General features: G+C 59.6%; 3 protein-coding genes across 5 annotated transcripts; 2 read left to right on the forward strand and 1 right to left on the reverse strand.

The window, feature by feature from the left end:
* The first annotated feature begins 1,667 nt into the window (after positions 1–1,667).
* CRYBA2 (crystallin beta A2) lies at positions 1,668–5,331 on the forward strand. Its single transcript, XM_010713628.3, has 4 exons — positions 1,668–3,577; positions 3,811–3,952; positions 4,773–4,915; positions 5,108–5,331. Exons 1-4 carry the CDS (start codon positions 3,420–3,422, stop codon positions 5,253–5,255), a joined length of 591 nt encoding a protein of 196 aa, XP_010711930.1. The 5' UTR covers positions 1,668–3,419; the 3' UTR covers positions 5,256–5,331.
* Positions 5,332–6,006: 675 nt separating this feature from the next.
* FEV (FEV transcription factor, ETS family member) lies at positions 6,007–12,201 on the forward strand. Of its 3 annotated transcripts, none has more exons than XM_085228170.1 (3): positions 6,007–6,205; positions 7,009–9,437; positions 11,113–12,201. In XM_085228170.1, the coding sequence occupies exons 2-3, from the start codon at positions 8,441–8,443 to the stop codon at positions 11,622–11,624; spliced, it is 1,509 nt and encodes a 502-aa protein (XP_085084296.1). In that variant the 5' UTR covers positions 6,007–6,205; positions 7,009–8,440; the 3' UTR covers positions 11,625–12,201. The 3 variants fall into 3 exon arrangements, with proteins under 3 accessions (XP_085084296.1, XP_085084297.1, XP_010711929.1); XM_085228171.1 differs by having other exon boundaries at positions 6,013–6,110; XM_010713627.4 differs by lacking the exon at positions 6,007–6,205 and having other exon boundaries at positions 6,758–8,492; positions 9,363–9,437.
* A 5,333-nt stretch (positions 12,202–17,534) lies between these two features.
* On the reverse strand, positions 17,535–19,183 carry CDK5R2 (cyclin dependent kinase 5 regulatory subunit 2). Its single transcript, XM_010727482.2, has one exon. It carries the CDS (start codon positions 19,000–19,002, stop codon positions 18,055–18,057), a length of 948 nt encoding a protein of 315 aa, XP_010725784.2. The 5' UTR covers positions 19,003–19,183; the 3' UTR covers positions 17,535–18,054.
* Positions 19,184–21,254: the final 2,071 nt, after the last annotated feature.

The raw sequence follows: 21,254 nt of genomic DNA on the forward strand, positions 1-21,254 counted from the left end.
TGGACCTGAGGACCACCAGTTCTCCTGCCCCACTGCCTGGCATCCCCATGCAGGCAGGGTGGGATAGGTCTGGGGTACCCCTGAGGCTGGGAGAGACCTGTCACTCTTTTGAAGCTCACGTGCTGGCCACTGTCATGTTCACATAGGGCAGAGCTGGTGCGGAGATGCAGTACTTGCCACCTGCTCACACCCAGGCTGTAATCCACAGGCAGGAGGCGAGCAGCTGGCGGAGCCTCTCTGACCTTCAGGTGGGATTATTCCCCATGGGAACAGCAGGGAGCAGGCAGGTGAGGCCACTGCTCCTGCAGCAGCATGGAGACCCAGCAAGGCTGCAGGGTGACAATGGGCACAGCCGGGTGCACCCCTGCTACTGAGGTCCATTCCCAGTACCAGGTGCACCCTCACTATTGGGGTCTATCTCTACTGTGCGCTCACCCCAAGACCCATTCTGCACTCAGAGCACTGCAGAATATCTGGAGCACACACAGGGACCAGCATAACCTGGCAGCCCTCCGGGGACCCCAGTACCTTGGGGCAGTGTGCGAGCTGTGTGTGGGAGCTAATCCCAGCAACATCTGCCAGACTGCTTGCCATGTTTCCGGCTGTGGGCAGGGACCAGGATGGCTGTGCAGGGAGCACGTGTGTGTGAGGGCTTCTGCTGGCAGGGGAGCCTGCAGCACCTATTGGCCAGCCAAGTGTGTGCTGGTGCAGGTGCCATCCACAGCCAGCAAGGAGCAGAGAGGTAACAAATGGCACTGAGGCATAACAAGGCTCAGCTATGGGGTCTGGGTGTCTTTGGACCTTGGTTGGGGTGTACCCATCCTCCTTGTTCAGGAAGATGCCTGAGGACAGCAGGACGTTATATGCATCCTCCCAGAGAAATGAGTATGTGGGAAAAAAATGAGGAAAAGGGAGCAGGGAGGCTGGGTGGGCAGATGATATGTTGCCCCCGATCTCATCAGCCAGCCCCTGCAAATAAAAGCCACCTGTTTCATCCCTGGCAGCAGGAAGCCATCTCCAGAACAAACAGAGCACCAGGCAACTGGGAGAAAGGCAAACAGGGGCTGGCACCAGCTCCATCTGCTCCCTCCCAGTTCCAGTCCTGGACCTCCAACCCCAGGCGTGACAGTGCAGCCCCCAGCAATGATGGGGCAAGAGGAGCCTGGGGGGACTGTCCTGATCCACCAGCTTGGGTTCTTAAAATAATGGTGGGAAAGGCAGCGTGCTAGCGTTAAGCCTCAGATGTGTGCCAGATGTGGCAGATACCCAGGCAGAGCCATGTCCCCTCCCGCGGCAGACAGCCGATACAGGGCACAGGCTGTGCCCATGCGGATGGGGAACACAGCGGGGAAGCAACCCCGTGCTGGGGCTGGTCCGGAGAAACCCGATCTGTTTTGCTCCTGCAGGGAACAGGATGAGCCAGGAGGGACACGGGGCCCTTATTAAATTAGCCTATGCAGCAGGCCCTGGGCGAGTGTTCAGCAGCTCGCAGAACCAATATTAGCAGCTGCCCTTGAGCAGGCTCATTGTCTGCCCCTGCCTGCCTCCCCCTGCCCGTGTCCCCATCCTAATAGATGTTGCAGGTGACTAAATGACACGTGGGGATGCTAGTGGCAGGGACCGCCTAGGGCCACAGGAAATACCTGGGGGTGGGGGGGGGTGGGAGGGGAGGACAACAGGCAGTGTCAGAACCTTGTGAGGAAGGTCTCTGACCATGGGGATCCCCTCAATCTGCTGTTCCCATCTGGGGCTCACATATGGCTGTCCCAGTGTGCAGGGATGTGGGAGAGGGCAGAGAAGCAGGGATGTGGTACTACTCCCTCTGAGTGCTTTTGTCTGAGAGGTTGCACCAGACTTCCTGTTAGGGCTACATGCCCATAAGGTCGCATCAGTACTCAACAGATCCTGTAGCACAACATCCATTACCCCCTCCACACCCCATCCCATATGGGATGTTCAGCCTGCATTCCATACACTCCAGTGCGAGGGCAGGGACTCCACCATATACCCCACAGCACTCCATATTCTACAATCCCATCTCATCCCACCCCATCCCAAACAATCAGTGCTCCACTCTGTATCCTGATACACGGCGATGGGGCTGCCCATACCCATGCTCAGACACTTCGAGGAATGTCCCCAGGCCACCCTGAGCAAGTGGGAGGTGTCACCCCACTGTGCCCTGCACAGAGTCAGCAGTGCTTTATGCACCCAAAAGAACTGCTGTATAGCGCTGTCGCTGGGCAGGAGCCGGCTCCAAGCGCTGCCAGGCTGCACCCTCTGCTGGGACCTGAAGGCATCGGCACGGCACGATGGGGACAGCGCTGTTCACGCTCCACGAGGCGGCCGCAGGGGACAACGGGGCTCCGCGGGGGCTCCGCACTGCGGGACAGAGCAGCCAGCCGATGCACGGAGGGGGACAAGAAAGGCATGCTGGGTGCTGTCACCCCTCAGTCCCCATTTCTTGCCAAGAGAGACAGGGATGCTGCAAGAACAGGACCACTGGGAGGCCCCGTGTTGGCCTCATCCAGCCTCTCCCAGCACGGAAGGCCTTTTGCCAGGCTGGGGCCATCGTGAGCAAAGAGCGTGGAGCACTGTGGGGACATGAGCTGGGGGTGCTGCCCATCTCCCCAGATGGCTGAGCCACAGCCATGCCAACGCTGCTTCTGCCCGCCGCCACCATCCCTGGCACAGGCTGCGGGTGCCCTGGGAAAGGCAGTGCCCCTAATCCCCAGGCCAAGCGGGGACATTGTCCGGGGGCAGAAAGCAAAGCGACGCGTCAGGCCCTTTGCCCATTGTGCCCTGAGCCCCTGTGCAAACACAGCCCAGCGTTTTCATTGTCAGCGGCGGGGGGCGCGGGGGGGCCGCTCTCGCCACACTGCCTGAGTGGAATGGACAGCGGCAGGCTGCCCGGTGGGTGCCCCGGCCCCCCCGCTGACACAGCGCATAGCCCCCCGGCACAGCCCCGCTTTGCCGCCCGCCTATATAGGGCTGGGGAAAGCCAGCACCGGCACCACCACCTTCGCCTCTGTGCCCTGCGACCAAGTAAGTACCAGGCTGTGAGCCCCCGAACCCCAATGCACCGCTGCTGCCTTCGCCCCTCGCGTGAATCCCCCATAGACAGCGGAAGGGTGTGGGGTTCATCCTTGCAAGAGATGTGCCATCCCACACGGGTCCAACAGGCACCCAGACCCCTCAGCAGGCAGGGCAAGGGGCTTGGAAGCAGCCCCACACAATGGGCATATCACACGCAGAGAGAGGGCGTTGCGGCTGGAGGAGTCTTGAGGTCCCCAGAGACCCTGCAGCTGTAAGGGAAAGGGATGGGAGGTGTCCCCTGACCAGCCTGGAAGGGACTGGTGACACGGGATGGGATGACACCTGGGTGACACTGGGGCTCTGCCCACAGCTGAGCTCCCCGCATGACCAGCGAAGCCATGGACACTCTGGGGCAATACAAGATCACGGTGTGGGAGGAGGAGAGCTTCCAGGGCAAGCGCTGCGAGTTCCTCATGGAGTGCCCCAGCATCATGGAGCGCGGCTTCCGCAAGATCCGCTCCATCAAGGTGGAGTCCGGCCCGTAAGTGCCCCCCAGAGCCCTCCTCACCACCCCTTTCCCATAGGCTGCCTGAGAGATGTGACACCCAGGTCCTTCCTCTGCATCCCTTGCGTGGTGCCTCATTTTCCCCATCTGCAAAGCAGGGAGAGAAGCCCTGCAAAGCCAAGGTGTTGGTGGGGAGAGGCTTTGACTGCAGAAAAGATGTTTGATGCTGGCAAGGACCTGCACCCTGAGTACCCCCTCCTCTCATGCAGCTGGGTGGGTTTTGAGTACCCCGAATACCAGGGGCAGCAGTTCATCCTGGAGAAGGGTGACTATCCACGGTGGGAGGCCTGGAGTGGGAACAGTGGATACCGCACCGAGCACCTCCTCTCCTTCCGACCCGTCAAGTGTGCGGTGAGTTATGGGACAGATGTTTGGGCCAGCAAAGGACAGCAGGGATGGAGGGTGGACGTGGGATGCATGGGTTGATGGGTTACATGGGGAAGTGGGATGGAGGGGTGGCTCTCACCTCCCTGCAGGCATCCCGAGGAGTGCATCTGGGCTCACGGTTAGCCCCAAACGCTTCCCCAACTCCTGCTCTGTGCATTGCAGAGCCACCCCCAGACTGGGTACCCCAGGACTTATCCGATTTACTTGGGGTAGGGGAGCAGACTCAGGGAGATGCTCAGGAGTGAGGTTCATCCCCTCCCTGCCAGCACCCAGCCTCAGCACAGCCGCAGCCACTATCACTCCATCGCGGGGCTGCGGGTGCTCGCAGTGCCGGCACGTCTGTGCCTCCGTGTGCCCCCCCCAACTTTTAATAATCACCAGGCAGATATGCTCGGGCTTTAATAAAGAGGACGCGATAAGATCGCTCCTCGCTGGCAGGACCGCTCCACGGTGCAGATGGATGTGCATGGGGGCTGGGCACGGAGGGGGGGACAGTGCTGCATCGCTGTGTCCCAGATATTAACCCCTCAGTGCCCAGCATCCAACTGAGCCCCACAGAGATGGAGAGGCACTTCCAGCAGCCCACCTTGCCCTGCAGCCTCAGGGAGGGTGAGGATGCTGAGTGTGGGAACCACAGGGACATGAAAGCAGCATCCTCTGGTCAGCCCCAGTGAGGCTGAAGGATACTTCATGGCTCACAACCCTGCAACAAAGTTGGGCATGGCCCCCCATGCCACATCCCCTTCTCATGCTAGCTGCTGACCCCAGCGCACTCATCCCACAGAACCACAATGACAGCAAGGTCATCCTGTACGAAGCAGAGAACTTCCAGGGGCACAAGTTCGAGCTGAGTGACGACTACCCCTCGCTGCAGGCCATGGGCTGGGGCAACAAGGAGGTGGCATCCATCAAAGTGAATGCTGGAGCGTGAGTCCCACTGCATGGGGGTGGCAGAGGCACAAAATGGGTGCTGTGGGACACTTCCAGCCCAGAGAATAGGGGACCCCAAAATGTAGGGGAGTCCTTCCTTGGAAATCTGTGCCATGCTCACCACGGGGCCAACAGGAGGAGAGGATGGGAAGCAGGGGTTTGGGCTCTGAGCCAGAGGTGTCCCTGCAGGTGGGTGGCATACCAGTACCCAGGATACCGGGGCTACCAGTACGTGCTGGAGCGGGACAGACAGAACGGCGAGTTCAAGAAGTACAGCGAATACAGCAGCCAGGCCCACACCAACCAGATCCAATCCATCCGCCGCATCCAGCACTGAGTGGGGGCAAAGTGTGTGCCCTCGCAGCCTGCGGGCTGCCGTGCCATAGACCTGTACCTGGTAGCAAATAAAGGCATTTGTCAAAAAATGAGTGCTCCCCTCTCCGCTCTGCCACAGGGCAAGACACTTGCCTCAGCCCCACTGTTCCCCAGCATCACCCGGCCCTAAGTCCTGGGTGGGGTTTCCCATTCCTCCCCCCCCCCCCCCAAGTCTGGCCACGCCAGCACATCCGTGCCAGCATCCGGCTCCGGCTCCGCCTGGGCACACCACGAGCCCCACCCTGCCTCCTCCTCCTGCACCCTTTCCAAGCCTCCTCGTCCTCCTGCATCCTGCTCCAGCACCCCCAGCTCTCCTGGGGGGGCATGCCAAGGTGCTCCCTGCCTGCGGAATGTCCACTGCAAAGCCTCAGAAAGGTGGGGCACTGGGTGTAGGGTCCCCAGCGCAGCTGGCCTTGGGGCTGGGAGGCTGATGGGGAGTCTAGAATGGGGCCACACTAGTCTGTGTGCAAACCCTGCACCCAAAAACCCTAGCCCTGGGGTCTGTGTGTGTGCGTATGTACACTGAACAGGAGCTTGCACGCAATGTACACATTCAAACCTTACAATTCCACACTCCTCTCATTCCACAGCAGTATGACCCACATAAATACCCCCTGCACCCATGCAGTCTCCCAGTGCCATGCTGCAGGGCGTCCCCACTGAGCCTCTCCCAGCCCTCTTTTGTCCCCTCCCCACCACGGCCCCACGGCTGCTCGGCCTCTCCCCCTGCACAAACACATTCCTGCACAGCAGCCGGGCTGCAGGGAGCCCAAGGCCACGTCAGCTTGCCACTGCGTTCCATGCCGCCTGCCTGCAGGTGAAGACCTCCTGGGCACCGACCCACAGGGCTGTGATGGGGGGAACTGCAGGGTCACAGAAGATATGGGGACTGCTCTGCCCTAACCTGAAGGGGTGAGATTGCTGGATTGGGGGTGGGGGTGCTCCAGGGGTCCCAGACCCCTCACCAGGAACCCTATGGACCTGAGCCCTTACCTCCTCTAGACATCCCCCGTCCCCTGATTGTCCCACGAACTTGGGCCCCATCCCCTGTATTCCTCCTCATCCTGTGGGTCTGTACCAGCTCACGTTTGTCCCTGCTCCACCATAAACTCAAGACAATGCCTCTTGGGTCCCCATAGCCTGCCACCCCTTGGGTTCCCCAAGGGCACAGAGCTCCCCAACCATGGCACCCCAATCCCCCTGCCCCTCTGCACCTCTCAGGTCTCTCCAGTTCCATCACACCTTCAGCCCCATGCTCGCTGTCTTCCCCCATCCCTCCCCCTGCACCTCCAGCTCACACAACCCTAACTCTGCCTGCCACATGCCCTTTGTGATGCAGGTTCATGGCTGCAGGATCTTCACCGCCAGGGAGGCTGCCAAGAGAGAGAGGCTTATGGCTCTTCCCCCCACCCTGCTGCGTCCGGGGCTTGTTTTCTGTTGCCTGCGGTGTGTTGCAGTGACTCAGGCAGCGAAAGCAAGTCTGGGAGGCTGTGGAGAGGCTGCAGGGCAGGCAGAGGGGCTGTGGTGGTCTGGGGGAACAACCAAAAGTGTTTGGGGGCACTTTTTAAGGGCTGTTGCATCCCAGCAGCCCCCTGAGGCTGGAGGAGTTTGGTGGGTTATATGGTGGGCTATGCTCTTGTGGAGCATGGAGCATGGAGGTGGGCAGTGAGGGTGGAGGGTAGGAGATGGCTGAGAATACACAATCCCCATTTCAGCCTGTGCTTTGGGCACCCTCAACCGGGAAGAGCTATTGGCCACGAACTGTAGGATGTCCCAGCCTAATCCCACCCTCCCCATGGGCTGCATGGCTGGACTGTGGTGTCTCCTCCTAAATGGCACATTTGGACTGCAGCATGAATAAGAACCACAGGTCTGGCACCAACACATCCTGGTTTCCATTGGATTTACACCTTGTGATGAAAAAATGCCACTGGGTCCAGAGTGAGAGCTTTAATAGACATCAATGGAACAGCAGAGGAGAGGTTGTGGCAAATGAGCAGCTCACTAGGTGGCTGTGCAACGCTGGGGCAGGATGGACAGAAGCACCTCTGGATCTGTTGGGAAGGAAGGTCCATTCTTGGCTGAGGGGACAGAGATGGCACTTGGACGCAGCACCTGTGGCTGTGGGTGGTGGGGCCGATCTGCCCAGAGGAGTCCTTTGGGATTGAAGTTGCCCCAGCTCCTTCCCCTCCTTCAGCCCTTTCCCTCCTTGCCCTGAATCTCTCTCCAGTCTTCACAATGCTTGCAGAGATTGAAGGCACCTGCAACACCTGTCTCCAGTGCCAAACTGGGCAGCACCAGCTCTGGGATTCAGCAGCCAGCAGAGCCTCCCACAGGCTGACGAAGACGGCCGTGCAGGTTGGGTGGGTGCACGGAGCCCCCCAACTGCACAGAACCTAATGAAGATGGGAACAGATCCATGCAGCAGGGACTGAATAACAGGGCGCCAGGGGGGTGCCAGAGCCGAGCCACATCCCGGTGCCACGAGCGCCTGGCACTGAGTTCATCCTCCCCAGGACTCTGGGACCCCCATGCTACACGAGGGTCCCAAGGGGAGGGGGGGAGGAGGGGGACACGGCGGGACCCTGCTTACCCACACCGCGGGGGCACGGGGTGCTGGGGAGGACAGAGCGGGGGCACGGACAGTGGGTAAAGCCGAGCGGAGTGATGGGGGGGCACAGCAGTGTGCAGCGAGGGGAGCCGGGGGGGGCCGTGGCCCGGCGGTCTCCAGGCAGTGTCCGAGCCCCGCTCGCAGCCGGGATGGCAGAGCCGTGTTTGCGAAGAGTTAAGGAGGCGGAAGAGGCAGGAAGCGGCCCGAGCCTCTCTCCATAGAAACCCGCGGCCGTGATTAAAGTCTGATGCGGGCCCGATAGCGGGCTGGGTTGGGAGGGGGGTGGGGGGGTTGGGGGGGGACAGCGCCCGCTTTAATTACAGCGGAGGAAATTGCTGGAGCCGGGGCCCCGAGCCCCTGCGAGTTGCCTGGAAACTCCCCCTCCTCCCCGCCTCCCTCGGCCCCTGCCCGTCCCCTGCCCGTCCCGCTGCCATTTATTCGCCATCAGCTGCTCCCTGATAAAGTGGAATAATAATAATAATAATAGGGGCAGGAATATTAAAACATGCAGCCCGCGGGCCGCCCCCACAGCTGCCATGAGACACGGCGCCGGAGCGGTGCCACTGCTGCTCAACATGTACCTGCCAGGTACGGGCGGACCCCCCCGCAACACAGCGCACCCCGGCCCCCGCCCTGCCCCGGCCCCTGCGGCACCAACCCTTCCTCACGTACCGTCCCTTCTGCTCTTGCAGTTTTTCACACCTGCACACCCTTCCTCCCTTCCTTCCTTCCTCCCTTCCTTCCTTCCTTCCTCCCTTTCTTCCTTTCTTCCATCCTTCACCCATCTGCCATCCCGCTGCCCTTCCATCCAGCCAGCCATCCTTCTGTCCTTCCAGCTCATCCTTCCAACCCATCCTTCCATCCACCCACCCACCCCACCCACCCATCCCTCTTTCTGTTGCCTCTGTCTATCCACCATCCCTTCCGTCAGCCCATTTTCCCATTCTTACCCATCAGCTGCCCCTCCATCTGACTCTCATCTTCCCTTCCCTCCTTCCCTCTGTACACCCATCCATCCATCCATCCATTCGCCCATTCATCCACTCATTCATCCAACCACCCACACCTCCATCCAACCACCCATCCATTCATTCACCCACCACCACCCCTTCTTTCCATCCACCTCTCTCTTTCTTTCCCCACTCCCCAACACCCTTCCTTCACTTCCATCCACCCGACCCTCCGGTACTCCGTCCATCCACCCACTCTTCCATCCCATCCATCCTATCCACCCCTTTCACTCTCCCCTCTCTTCCTCCCATCTCCCTACCTCAGCCTGCGGGATTTTCTATTCCTATATAAAAGCTTCCCCACTCTGTCAGAAATCGGATTTCCTTTTTCCTGGACGCGTTTCCTGGCTTCACCACAGCGGTGAGGTGGGCGAGGGGGAGCGGCCGGGGGGTCACAGTCCCGCCTGGCCCCAGCCCTCCCCACACCCGCACCCCTTTTTTCCCACAGATCCAGTGGGGGAAACTTTATTCAAAGACGGCAAGAACCAGGCGTGGGGATCCCTCAACCCGGGTGTGCAGAAAGGTAAGAACACCGAACCCTTTTCCCACTCCTTGTCCCAGGAACCTGCCTCTCTCCCTGGAATCCTCTTGCAGCAGGGTCTCCTGGGGCACTTTCCCCTCTGCATGTCCCATCCGCTGGGGTTTCCCATATGGTACACGATGTCCTGGTGCTTGCTGCCTCAGGATGGGGCTAGTTCACTGGGAGCTGAGCTCCCAATGGCCATCCCAATGCACAGGTGTGGAATCCCAGCTCGGGTCCACACAGCACTCTGGGGACACCCGATGGGTGTATGGAGCCCATTCTGGGAGTGGGGAAATGGGGGAACCACCAGGGAGGGAGCTGCTGGGGCTAGGGCATGGGATGACCAGGAGAATATGGATCTAATGGGGTCCACCCATCCTTTGGGAAAAGCCATCGAGGGATGCAGGGGAGCAGCCCTAGAGTCACTGGACATAGGGCTGATGTGGAATGGGCACCAAGTGTTTGGGACATGTTTCACCCGCCTAGCAAGGAGATGAATATCATGGTTTGGAGGGGTGGGAGATCAGTAAAGCTGGGGCTGAGGGTGTCCTTTTGCCTCTGCATTGTGGACTCTGCGCAGCCGTGCTCTGCATACTGCACTGCGTGAGACCCCTTTTGGGGTCACTGGAAGTTTCCTTGGGGAGGCACAGAGGATGAAGCCCTGCCACCCCACCTGGCTGCTTGTGTGGGGTGGGGCACACAAGCCTTGCTCAGAAGTCTGCAGAGAGGGCTGTGGGGATGGGGTGAGGACTGTGAATGCAGCACAGAGATGAGAAATTCCCCATTTTGTTCTGCTGGTGATGGCAGAAGTGTCTGGAACATCACAGCCCCTGCACCGGGCTCTGGCTGTCTGCAGGGCTGAGACAACGTGTGCACTGTGTGAGATGTGAGTGCCAGGCTGCAGGGGAAGGAGGAACACATAGGAGTGCAGAGAGCAGAGGTGTGGGATATCGTGTGCCAAAATCACAGCCTTGGAAAAACCTGGGCTCACTTGCTTGGGTCAGGATGTCTGAACGGGATCTGACGGACAAGGGTAGAAGAGGAACAGCTGCTCCCTGGATCTGAGGATGGAAGCAGGAATGTGCAGGGGGAGCTGCATGGGTGTGAGTGTGGGGGAAACGGGGTGTGGATCTGCAGGGTGACTGTTCCTGCTCATCACCCTCGGGCTCTGGGACCCGTTCTGTTCTATCCTCAGTGCAGCTGTCTGTGTGCCTCACTGTGGGACACTCAGGTGTGCCAGGCTCTTTTGGGGACCGGCATCCAGCCTGGCACAGGGGCATGTTGAGCATCCTCAGTGCAGCCTGGAGGTGCAATGACCACAGAAAGGACAGTTTTCACCTGGAAACAAGGAATGTTTGTACCTGACCCTGTGCTGGGTCATCTGCCAGGGTTCAGCTCAGAGTGCTGTTGCATCATGACATCACTCGCCCTGTAGGGATCTCTGTCCCTGGAGATGGGCAGGGCTGAGCTATGGCACCAGCCTCATTTTGGGGCAGAGTACAAATGAGAAAATATGGGATGGGTCTAGGTACTACGCAAAAACATTGGAGCTGAGTATCCAAGCAAGCAGGTACCCACTGGGAAATGGGAAGGGACAGCAAGGCAGCAGTGAAGGTGGTTGGGACATTTCGTGCTCCTCCTGCTCTGACTGGGAGCTCTGACCTCTCTGGGGCAGGCAGTGGGCAGATCCAGCTGTGGCAATTCCTGCTGGAGCTGCTCTCGGACCGGGCCAACCTCAACTGCATCGCCTGGGAGGGCACCAACGGCGAGTTCAAGCTGATCGACCCCGATGAGGTGGCGCGGCGCTGGGGCGAGCGGAAGAGCAAGCCCAACATGAATTACGACAAGCTGAGCCGGGCGCTGCGCTACTACTATGACAAGAACATCATGACCAAGGTGCACGGCAAGCGCTACGCCTACAAGTTCGACTTCCATGGGCTGGCGCAGGTCTGTCAACCGGCTGCCCCTGATCACACCCTCTACAAATTCCAGGGCAATCTGGCCCCACTGCCCTTCTCGGGCATCTCCAAACTCAACCTCATGACCTCTGGGGTGACGCCGGCTGGTTTCTCCTACTGGCCTGGCTCCAGCCCATCTCTCTACCCTGGGCACAGCCTCCAGCCCTCGGCCCCATTCAGCGCCATGGCAGCCTCCCACCTCAACAACATGAACAACCACTACCATTAAGGCTTGGCAGATCCATCCCGTTGGTGTGGGGTTGGGGAGTTTGGTGGGGAAGGGTGGGGGGTGGGATGCTGCCCTGCTCCAGCTGCCCCTGGTGAGGTTTGGAGAGCAGTTATTCCCTGGCATGGGTGATTGGAGGGCAGAAGGCATCTATCTACATTTAGATTAAGGAGGGATCTTCCATGAGGGAATGCACAGGGATGCTTAAAGCAGAGGTAAATGGGAGGAGAAATCATGCCCCACCCCACAAACCCCCCTCGTGCTCAGCTCAGCCTCTAGCCCACCCATCTCCCAAAGGAGAGGGGTCAGGAGCTGGAGACCCCAGAAAGCCTAGCCCAAGGGTGAGGGATCCTCCTTGCAGCTCCTTGCTCTCTGCCTTCATCCTTACCTCCAGGGAACAAGGCTGGGTAAAGCAGGAGTGACAGCAATGCTGGGAGCCCAGGGCACCAAGTGGCAGGCCTGGTGTCCAAGGAAGTGCCCCCACCCTCCAGAGCAGGACTTTGGCCCAATGGATGGAGAGGTGCTGGGCTCTGCCAGCTGGGGAGGGATTTGTCTTCAATAAAATGGAGAGGTGCTGTGATCTGTGTCTGCTTCTATGTGCAGGGGGCTGCAATAGGGGCACTAGCCAGCAGAATCCCCCCTCCCCATTCTGAAACCAGAGCACTGTGGGGCTGGAATGCAGCCACCCTGCCTCATCCTGCACTCCTTCCTTTCCTCAATCACCACCTCTGGCTCTTACCTCCAAGAGATAGAGGGAACAACTGGTTTCTTGGGACACCCCTCTGGGGCAGCTGCAGGTGAGGGGAGCCAAACCTGGGAGTCCTCAGTGCCATAAGGGGTCTCTGGGCAGGTTGTAATGTTCATGGAACCAGGGCTGAGGGCAGATTGAGGCCGTGCGAGCGCATGGGGGAGGGCCAGCCCTTCTCCCTGTGCCCCCTTGGTCACAGCAGACACAGGAGGGATGGCTGTGCTGCCCTCTCTGCATTCCTCCAGGGTCCAGTCACTCTCCTGGTCCTGGTGGCATCTGCTCAGCCATGTCCTCTCTGCTCTAATCAGCTTAAGAGGGGATCCGACAGCAGCGTGTCTTCCAGGGAGGGCTCAGGCTGCAGTGTGGGGGGCCTTGGGGTCATGATGCAAGAAGCCCATGCCTAAAACAGAGGGATCAAGGGGAGACCTTCCTCTGCTGTCCCTGAGCCCTGCACAGGCTGGTCCAAGGAGGTCAACAGGGGAAGAAGAGAAGCTCCCTCCATGCCAGAAGCAAGAAGAACTCATGCTGGAGACCCCCACCCCCCTCTCCAATTTTGGCCTCACAAAGGTAAATGGTAGGAAGGGGCAGCTGGACATAGCTGGCTTCATCATAGCCAGGGCAGGGATATGTGCCCTCATCAGGGGAGCGGGCGTCAGGGCTTAGAAAGAGGCATGACGCAGGGGCAGGACAGGGATTAAGGGATGTGGGTCACTAGTAGCTCCTTGCCATCCTACTCCTGTCCCTCTGCCAGCACCTGCAGCAGGGAAGTTCAGGCGAGCCCAGCTCCTCGCTCATTCCCAGCCCTACAAGGGCAGCTCCCTGCTGGACCTAACTGTGCTGGGAAACGAAGAAAACACCACCCACCCTATGTGACGGGCTGAAGGCGTGCTTGGCTCCACTCTGAGCTCACCCAGGATCCCCCTGTTTGGATTCTCCCTAGAAGCAGGGATCATGCACTGAGGGGGGCAGACAGGAGGGAGGTGGAGTATGCATGCAGGACTCTCCAGCTATGGAGGATACAGTGCTGTCACCGTGGCAACCTGGAACGCTCCCATCCGCAGTCCCCGCTGGGAGCAGTTCCCTCCATGTGATGCTCAACGGAGAGGTCCAGAGCGTTGCCCCCCACTCAGCACAGCTGCCCTTCACCCTGCATCCCCCTGCCCCACCCCTGCAATAGCATTGCTCCCTTCTGTCTCCAAAACCACCGGTTCAGAGCAGACTGCAGCAAAATCCTACCAATGGCTGAGCGGGGCTGAGCCCAACACGTGGCATCGACCGTCCCCAGCCCTGACCGGGGGTGCTCAGCCCAGGGGAGTGACGTGGAAGCACCATTCCCAGCAATGGGGTGCATGGGCTCAGTATGCTGCAGGCTCCAGACTTACCTGCTGCCTCGGCTGCCATGCTGCTCCTTTCATTCATGCACAGCAGAAGGAGAATGAGTGCTGCCTGCATCCATGAGGATGAAGAGGAGCTGTAGGGATACACAGCTGCAGCCTATGCTCTGCTGCTCACCAAATGCAGCCCCAACCCTGGGTACCCTGTGAGGAACGAGGTGGGGAACAGGGTCCCAAAAGGCCTCAGTCTGTGCAGAGCACATTGTCTCAGAGCTGTTGGTGCTGCCTCTTCATTAAAGGCAGGAGGAGGGTTTTATTCTGCTATCATTTTATTTTATTTTATTTTTTTGTCTGTTTTTTTCTTCCTTCTGCTTAAGCAGCAAGAAGGAAGGACTAAGCCCTGCCCTTGGCAGGATAGGATGTGGACCCCCTCACCCCAGCTCCCCCACATCCTCTCAGCCCCTCTGTAAGGGATGGAGGACCCCTCTCCCATTTTAGACTCATCACCATGTCTCATTTCTCATGCTGGGAAGAGCCTTTGCAGCACAGCTAGGTGACGTCTGCCTTCCTGCCCACACCTTCACTTCCTCTAGCTCTCCCTCTTCCCACCTCTTTTCCCCTCTCCACATGCCAACTGCTCTGCCAGCACCCCTGTGCTGAGCTGTTGACTCATGTCCTCTCTCCAGACACAGCCTTCCCTCAGCCTTGCTCCCTGCATGGGCCGCATTGCTCCTATCATTGCTTAGGGGGCTCAAGCCCTGGCAGCAGATCTAGGGCTGTACTCTGCTCTCAAAGCCACCCTGTATGCCAAGCGATGAGCCTGGCCAAACAATGTCTCCATGCACCTGTTCTGCAGACATCCAGAGGAAGGGAAGGAGCCAGCCAGTCCCCAGGTGTCCAGGCTAGGAGAGCATCTCCTGCCCAGGCAAGCACTGAGACCTTGGGCCGGATGCTGCAGAGGGCACAGGCGGGCTGTGGGGAGGACTGGATTAATGCGCTAATGCCAGATTAAGCTGTAATACAGGACTTCTGACGAGGGAGCCCAGCCCTCTGCTCCCCCCACAACCCAGGGTCCTGCCCTGAGACACATCTGAGTACCCCTGGCTGTGCAGCCAGCAGCTGGAGTGACACGGACAGGAAGGCAGCAGCATCCAGCAGACCCCCTAGACCCCTACAGCTGTGACCAAGCCTCACCCAAACCCATAAGCCCTCCCCAGTTCAGTGGAGCAGCAGCAATTCAGAGCCACAGTAGATCCAGTGTCCAGACAGCTCCCATAGAGGCAAGAGAGATAGATCCCACTTCCATCTGCCTTGAGGAACCATCATCCATTGTTGCAGCCCAAGGCTGCAAGGCAGCGGGTTGTTGCAGAGCACTGGTCCCTACCCAGCCACACAGGCTAGAGATGGTTTCTCCCCATAGAGCAGTTCTGAGGAATGCTGCCAGCTCTTAATAGCCAGAGCACATTTTCCTTGCTTTCTGTCCATCATCAGGCATAGCTCACCAGGCTGGCTGCTGCCACAGCACCCCTCCTCTGTACCCTGCGTCATTGCCTCGAGCACACAGAGCATGCACCACAGGCAGAGCAGCAGGGCTGTGAGAGCACACAGGGCTGTTGCTTTGTGAACACTAGGCAGAAAAAATACCCTTTCGTTGGTGACTTACGCAGCTTGGAGAAGACACACTGCACACTAGTGGGGAGCAACAGAAATATGCTGCATCCTCAGGAGGGGTTGCACCCAGCAGCCTGTCCCTTCCCAGTAACGCCCCCGTGCCGGTCTCACCTCTACCTCAGTGGGAGCAAGGTGGGATCTGCATTCCCTGTTCTCCCAGCAGCCACACAGGTTGCTCTGGGGGAAGGGAAAAACAGACATTTCCTGTCAGCAAGGCTGAGCTGGTGATGCGTATTTAAATGCACAGGAGCATCTGAGCTTGTCTCCCATTCCTTGACATTTCCAGAGACTCCAAGGCTGTCTTCAATTACCAGTCTGCAATTAGCTCTTCCTAAATCCCCCAATGAGGCCCAGCACTCTTAATCAATGAAACACAAGGGAGGAGGGGAAGGACACAGCCTCTCTGCAGCTGGAAGCATTTTACATGTCAGGACTTGAGGCTGAAAGGACTCTGTTAGTGGCCCTATGGGGGGATCTGTAGGGTGGGAAACCTTGGTGAGCACGGGCACCTTGTGAAGCTCTGCAGTCAGGGTAGAGGTCCTAGGGTCTGCAAACAGCCCTGGCTGAGGGTAGAGATGGCTGGTACCTTTGGATTGCATCCCCCATGAGGCTGAAAACCCCTCTTGCTAGGCTTCATCACACGCTGCTTCATCGCAGTGTACCTCAGTTTCCCTCTCTGTAAAATACTGGTAGAGAAGCATCAGAATTCCCCCAGCAGCCCCATAGGAGCTCTAATGGATCTGATCCCAGCTCAGTTTGAGACAGAACAGGTCAGAGCTGCCCCCCTCCTCAACACAAAAAAGGGGTACAGCCAAATTTGGGGTTAGATGAGGTTGTGAGTACATTTTGGCCCAGACAGGCCCCCACAAGGTCACACAAATGTCAATATAAAGAAGGGATCAGAGCATACAGTAGGAACAGGGAGGATGGGAGCAGCAGAGGTCTCAGTGGGTGCATGCAGCACAGAAAAGCTTTGCACAGCACCCTGCCAGCTCAGACCCCGTCACAGGGACATCTGTGCTGTCTTCCTGGCTGCACAGCTTTGCCTGAATGAGCCAGATTGGGCCTAATTAGCAGCTCTGCTGATGCACACAAAGGTAGGGAATCCAGCTTACCCTCCATGACCTGCAGAGCCAGCACAGCTCTTCCTAGCTGAGGAGAACCCAAGGATCTGGCTCAGAGGAGCTTCAAAGTGCTAGATGCAGACTCTGATACGAGGGCACATGCAAGGGATCCTGCTTGAGGAGCCCCAGAAAACTGAGCAACTGGAGGCATAGCAACCAGCTCTGAGAAACTCCACCCTGCTCCCTGGGGTCTGCAGAAGCACAGGACTGGTAATCGGGCTAGCAAGATAGCTCCCACAGCCTGCTGCTGCCAGAGAGAGCAGCCTGGCCCTGCAGAGTGCAGGCAGGAAGGAGGGAGGGTGGGGTATCTTTAGGCAAAAAAAAAAAAAAAAAAAAAAAAAAAAGGAGGTGACGTGAGCTGTGGGCTCCTGGTTACATTCATTGCTGCAGACAGCAGGCATTCCATCTGCAATGGAGGAGGCCAGGATTGCTCACAGCGAGCCAAGGGTGGACACAGCAAACAGTGGTGAAATTTTGACTGCCCAAATTGCTATGGGGAGGAAGGCTCCCTCTGAGAATCAACCTCCCACATCTCCATGGGGAGGAGAAAGGACACCCCCCAGCTTCCCTTTGCATTCCACAGCCCAGCAAGTCCAGGGAGGCAGCACCAGGCCCATCCAGGCCACCTCTTTATTCTCCAGTGAAGCAAAGCAAGAGGAGAGGATCCCCCCTCCCCAAACCCAGAACCCCCACCCCAGCTCCCTAGGCCTCCTCTGGCACACACACCATTCCCCACAGCAAGTCGAGGTGGGGAGGGGGATAAGAAGGTTAAAGGGGACGCTTCTCACCTCACAGGTGCTCTTCTTAGAGGGCTACACCTTGGGGAGTCGGGGGGAAGGGAGCAGGAAACGTCCCCTCCCAGACACTCAGACAAAGGGACGAGCAGGTGGCCATCCAGTTGAAGGGCCCACCACACCCGGGGCGACTCCCACTCCCTTGGAGGACCCCCACCCCCCACCCCGCATAATCGGGCAGCGAACAGCGCCGGTGACACAAAGGCCCGCGCCCCCCCACCCACCCTCAACCCGCCCCCCTCCTTCCCCGCCGCCCTTTGTCTGCTCGGCTCTGCCTCGGCGGCGATTCAGAACCACGGACAGCTCCGGCAGCGCGGGGCCTTGCGCTGCTCGCGGCTGAGGGGGAACGCGGGGACACGCAGTTGCTCCGCAGCCCCCACGCCCTCCTCCCTTCCGGGCGGCGTTGTTGTTGTTTTTGGGTTTTTTTTTTTGTTTTGTTTTTCTCTCCTTTTTTTCCCTAAAGAAAACATATCCAAGAGCCTCCGCACCTCGGCAGTCCCCCCCCCCCTCCCTCCCCGTCGTGCAGGCGGAAGGCCAACCCCCTCCCCCCGGTCTTCGCCGCCGTCTCGGTGTCCCGGAGGGCAGAAAGGGGGTGGGTGGGGAAGCGGCCGGATCCGGAGCGGGGAGGGTCCAGGCAGCGTCTCCGCGAAGGGGGTTAGGCGAGGAAGATTGGGGTTGGAGGGGGGGGGAAATCCAGCAGTCCTTCGCCTCCCCCGCCCCTCGGTGCACGGCCCCTTCCGTCCCCGGGGGCCCGGTACCTCCCTAGCGGTCCAGGCTGATCGTCCAGTGCTTGGACCCGTCTCCGCCCTCGCCCTCGCTCTTGAGGTCCTGGAAGAGTTGCGTGAAGTAGTGCGGGTCCGCGTTGATTCGCAGCATCTTGGCGCTCAGGCGCTGGATGATGCCCAGGCAGCGCTCCCAGAAGCGGCCCTTGTCGCCCTCCACCAGGAAGGGCTTCAGCGGGTAGGAGATCTCGTTGCCCATGTAGGAGTAGGCGAGATAGAGGCAGGTGAGGAAGGCGGCCTGCAGTTCGGCCTGGCTCCCGATGTCTTCTCCCCGCAGAGCCTCCCGGCACAGCAGGTACACGAACACCAGGTTGGCCGGGGTGATGAAGCCCTGGTCCTGCCAGCCCTGCAACAGCAGAGAGCGGTCCACGCTGCGGAACCAGGAGATGAGCTCGCCGGGGCTCAGCTCCTTCAGGCGGTAGCAGCGGCGGCACACGAAGTCCCCCAGGCAGCGCAGCAGCTCTCCGGTGGATGCCTGCACGACCACGCGGCGCGGCGAGCCCGGGGCGCGGCTACCGGGGGGCGGCGGCGGTTTTCCCCCACCGGAGCCGGGGTGCAGCTCCTGGGGCGCCGAGGGCACGGTGGGCACCGGCACGGCCAGCGGGCCCTGCTTGGCTCCTTCGGACGGCCCTCCCAGCGATTTGCGCAAGTTCTCGCGGTTGCGCTGCACCACCAGCGGGTCGGGCTGGGTCCCGGGTGGGGGCCCTCCGCCGGGCTTCGGCGTCACCTTCTTGGTGCTTTTCTTCTTCTTGGCCGAGGCGGCCACCAGCCGCTTCCAGGTGAGCGCCGAGATCAGCACCCCGGGCCTCTTCAGCCGGCTCTCGCCCTTTCCCGGCAGCCTGCCCGGAGCCTTGTCGGCCAGCAGCCCCCCGCCGCCGCCGCCCTTGCCCGAGGAGGCGGCGGGGGACAGGGAGAGCACCGTGCCCATGCTAACGCCGAGCGGGACGGGCGTGTGGGGGCCGGGACGCCGGCACCGCCCATAGGAGGCCGGGGTGCTACGGGGGAAGCGGCCCGCACCGGGGCCGCGGTGCCCGAAGGATGCTTCGCCGCGCCCGCTCTGGGCTCCGCGCCCTCCGCTGCAGCCCAGCCACCGCCCCGTCGCTCCCCGCCTCCCCTCCGACAGCCAATCGGCTCCGCACGGGGCCCCGGTACGGCCCGCCCCCTCGCCGGTGGGCGGTGGCGGGGGGGTTGGCTGGACCGGCGCGGTTCCTCTGGGCGGCGGCCGTCCCGCCGTGACCTTCATCACCGCCTCGACGGGTCCCGCGGGTTCCAGACTGTGTTCTAGAGCCGTGGGGAGGTGGCTGGGATGTAGGGATGGGAGAACGAGAAGGTCTTGGGAGCCTCAGGACGCGGCTGCCCCCACCCGAGTTCTGCTCCTTGCTTAAGAAGGCAGGATGGACCAGCCCAGCCCAGCTGAGCATCCAGAAGTGGTGCTGGGTGGAGATGCAGCTGGCCACAAGAGTGGGGAAGAGCTCTGAGCGATGCCAAGGGGAGAAGAAGATGGGAGATGCATGCTTGAGGGCAACTAGAGAAGGTTTGGGAACGGCTGCCCACATAGAGCCATCATGGAGGGGTTGGGGGCCTCGGTAGGAGAGCCCTATGCTCCGTGAGAGCCAGCCTGCCCCCTGGGTATGTCTCTGCAGGGTGCTGCTCCCCACTGCCTGTTCCAGGCTGGCGAGAGCCCCCCAGCACCAGCTGTGCAACAGCACAGCGCATCTTCCATCTGCCTGTCTTTTCCCCATTCTGCCTTTCCAGCCACAGAGGGGAGATTTCCAACCTTTCTGACCATCACCAGCATCAGACAAAAGTCAGGGTGCTTAGAGATAGAGGAAGGAGGGGGAGGATGCTGCGCTTCTGCATCACTGCAAAATGATGTGCGATCAACCAGCCGTGTGCACACAGCCTGCTTCCCCCCTTCTAGATCTGAGCACGGCACGGATGGAGCCTGTACCCCCTGCCTCCCTGCCCCTCGTGGAAGGATCCTGCTGTGTTTCTCAGGAGCTGGAGGACAGATCCTGCGGCTCTGATGGCTCCAGCTGGTGCCAGGCATCCATTAGGAACAAAACGCCCCAATTGCCTGGACTGCTCCTGCATGTAAATTGCCCGGGAGCGACGGCTGAGAAATGGTTCAGGGAGAATGTATCGATGATGCATTTTGATATAGCATTTTATCCGTGAAATTAACACGTCAGTGCCAGGATGTAGCTCTTGCCAGATAGATCCAGGCTAACAGGCAGTAATGAATTATCAATCAGGAGGAGCTAAAGCAGCTCCCCCTTCCTCCTGCAGTGCTGATGCTGGAGGTGTTTGAAATGGAAGCGCAGGCTCGGAGCTGGCTTCATCTTCCCAGCGGGGCCTTCCCATGCCTGGGGCTGATGTGCCACACCTGGGACCCTCTGCCAGAGCAGAAAGGGGGGTAAAGTCCCATTCCTACGTATCCCCTGCTGTGGCCAACCACGTGCCTTGGTGGCCTATGCAAAACACACACGTGTACATAGACACACAGATCTGCTTCGGAGCAGCCAGAACCCAATCGGATCTGGGCCAGCATTGTCTACCCAAGGCCTGCTGAAAACAAACAACTTGGAGAATTTGGTGTCAAAAAAGGAATACGGGATACAAATGAGAAGCAACAAAGCCAGGACAAGGTTCCTGAAGAAGATTAAGATTCTCCAGCTTCAGCCTAGCAAGGGTGGAAGGGCTCCACCCCTAGGGAAGGGATCATTCCTCTTTCCATGCTTGAGGATGGACTGATTTTCCAATTGCACAAACTGATCAGAAACCACAGCTGAATTTTGCAGGTGAAGCAGCAGAGCCCTTCCTGCATGCTGTTCTCTCCTCCTGGAGCAAAATTGCTCCCAGATTGCTTCATCTGAAATACATGAAGCCGCCCCCACCCTCCATGCGCTCTCCCAAATTGGCATCCCTGAACTCATTAAGCAGGGCTATTTGTATTCGGCAGCCATGAGCCAGGCTCTGCAGCCTCCCCACAGAGAAGCAGGCAGAAGCTCCCTCAGCCAGGTCTGCAGTCATTGGCCCCAAGCAGCAACGCGTGAGCTTCCTGGGAGAGGAAACGGGGCTGGAGCCTGTATAAACCCCAGCCTACAGCCAGCTGTTCCTCTTGCCTGCAGCTGCAGCATCATGCTGTGGAACCAGCTCCCAGAGGAACAGCACTGAGAT

The sequence above is a fragment of the Meleagris gallopavo genome, chromosome 7, assembly GCF_905368555.1.
Source record: "Meleagris gallopavo chromosome 7, MGAL_WU_HG_1.1, whole genome shotgun sequence".
NCBI lineage: Eukaryota > Metazoa > Chordata > Aves > Galliformes > Phasianidae > Meleagris > Meleagris gallopavo.

What these genes read in the sequence shown, in the direction of transcription:
- CRYBA2 (XM_010713628.3), top strand. Translation starts at nt 3,420, where the DNA reads ATGACCAGCGAAGCCATGGACACTCTGGGGCAATACAAGATCACGGTG. An exon ending in ATCAAGGTGGAGTCCGGCCC is followed by an intron (nt 3,578 to 3,810) that starts GTAAGTGCCCCC and finishes CCTCTCATGCAG; the next exon opens with CTGGGTGGGTTTTGAGTACC. An exon ending in ATCAAAGTGAATGCTGGAGC is followed by an intron (nt 4,916 to 5,107) that starts GTGAGTCCCACT and finishes GTGTCCCTGCAG; the next exon opens with GTGGGTGGCATACCAGTACC.
- FEV (XM_085228170.1), top strand. Translation starts at nt 8,441, where the DNA reads ATGAGACACGGCGCCGGAGCGGTGCCACTGCTGCTCAACATGTACCTG. An exon ending in CAACCCGGGTGTGCAGAAAG is followed by an intron (nt 9,438 to 11,112) that starts GTAAGAACACCG and finishes TCTCTGGGGCAG; the next exon opens with GCAGTGGGCAGATCCAGCTG.
- CDK5R2 (XM_010727482.2), bottom strand. Translation starts at nt 19,002, where the DNA reads ATGGGCACGGTGCTCTCCCTGTCCCCCGCCGCCTCCTCGGGCAAGGGC.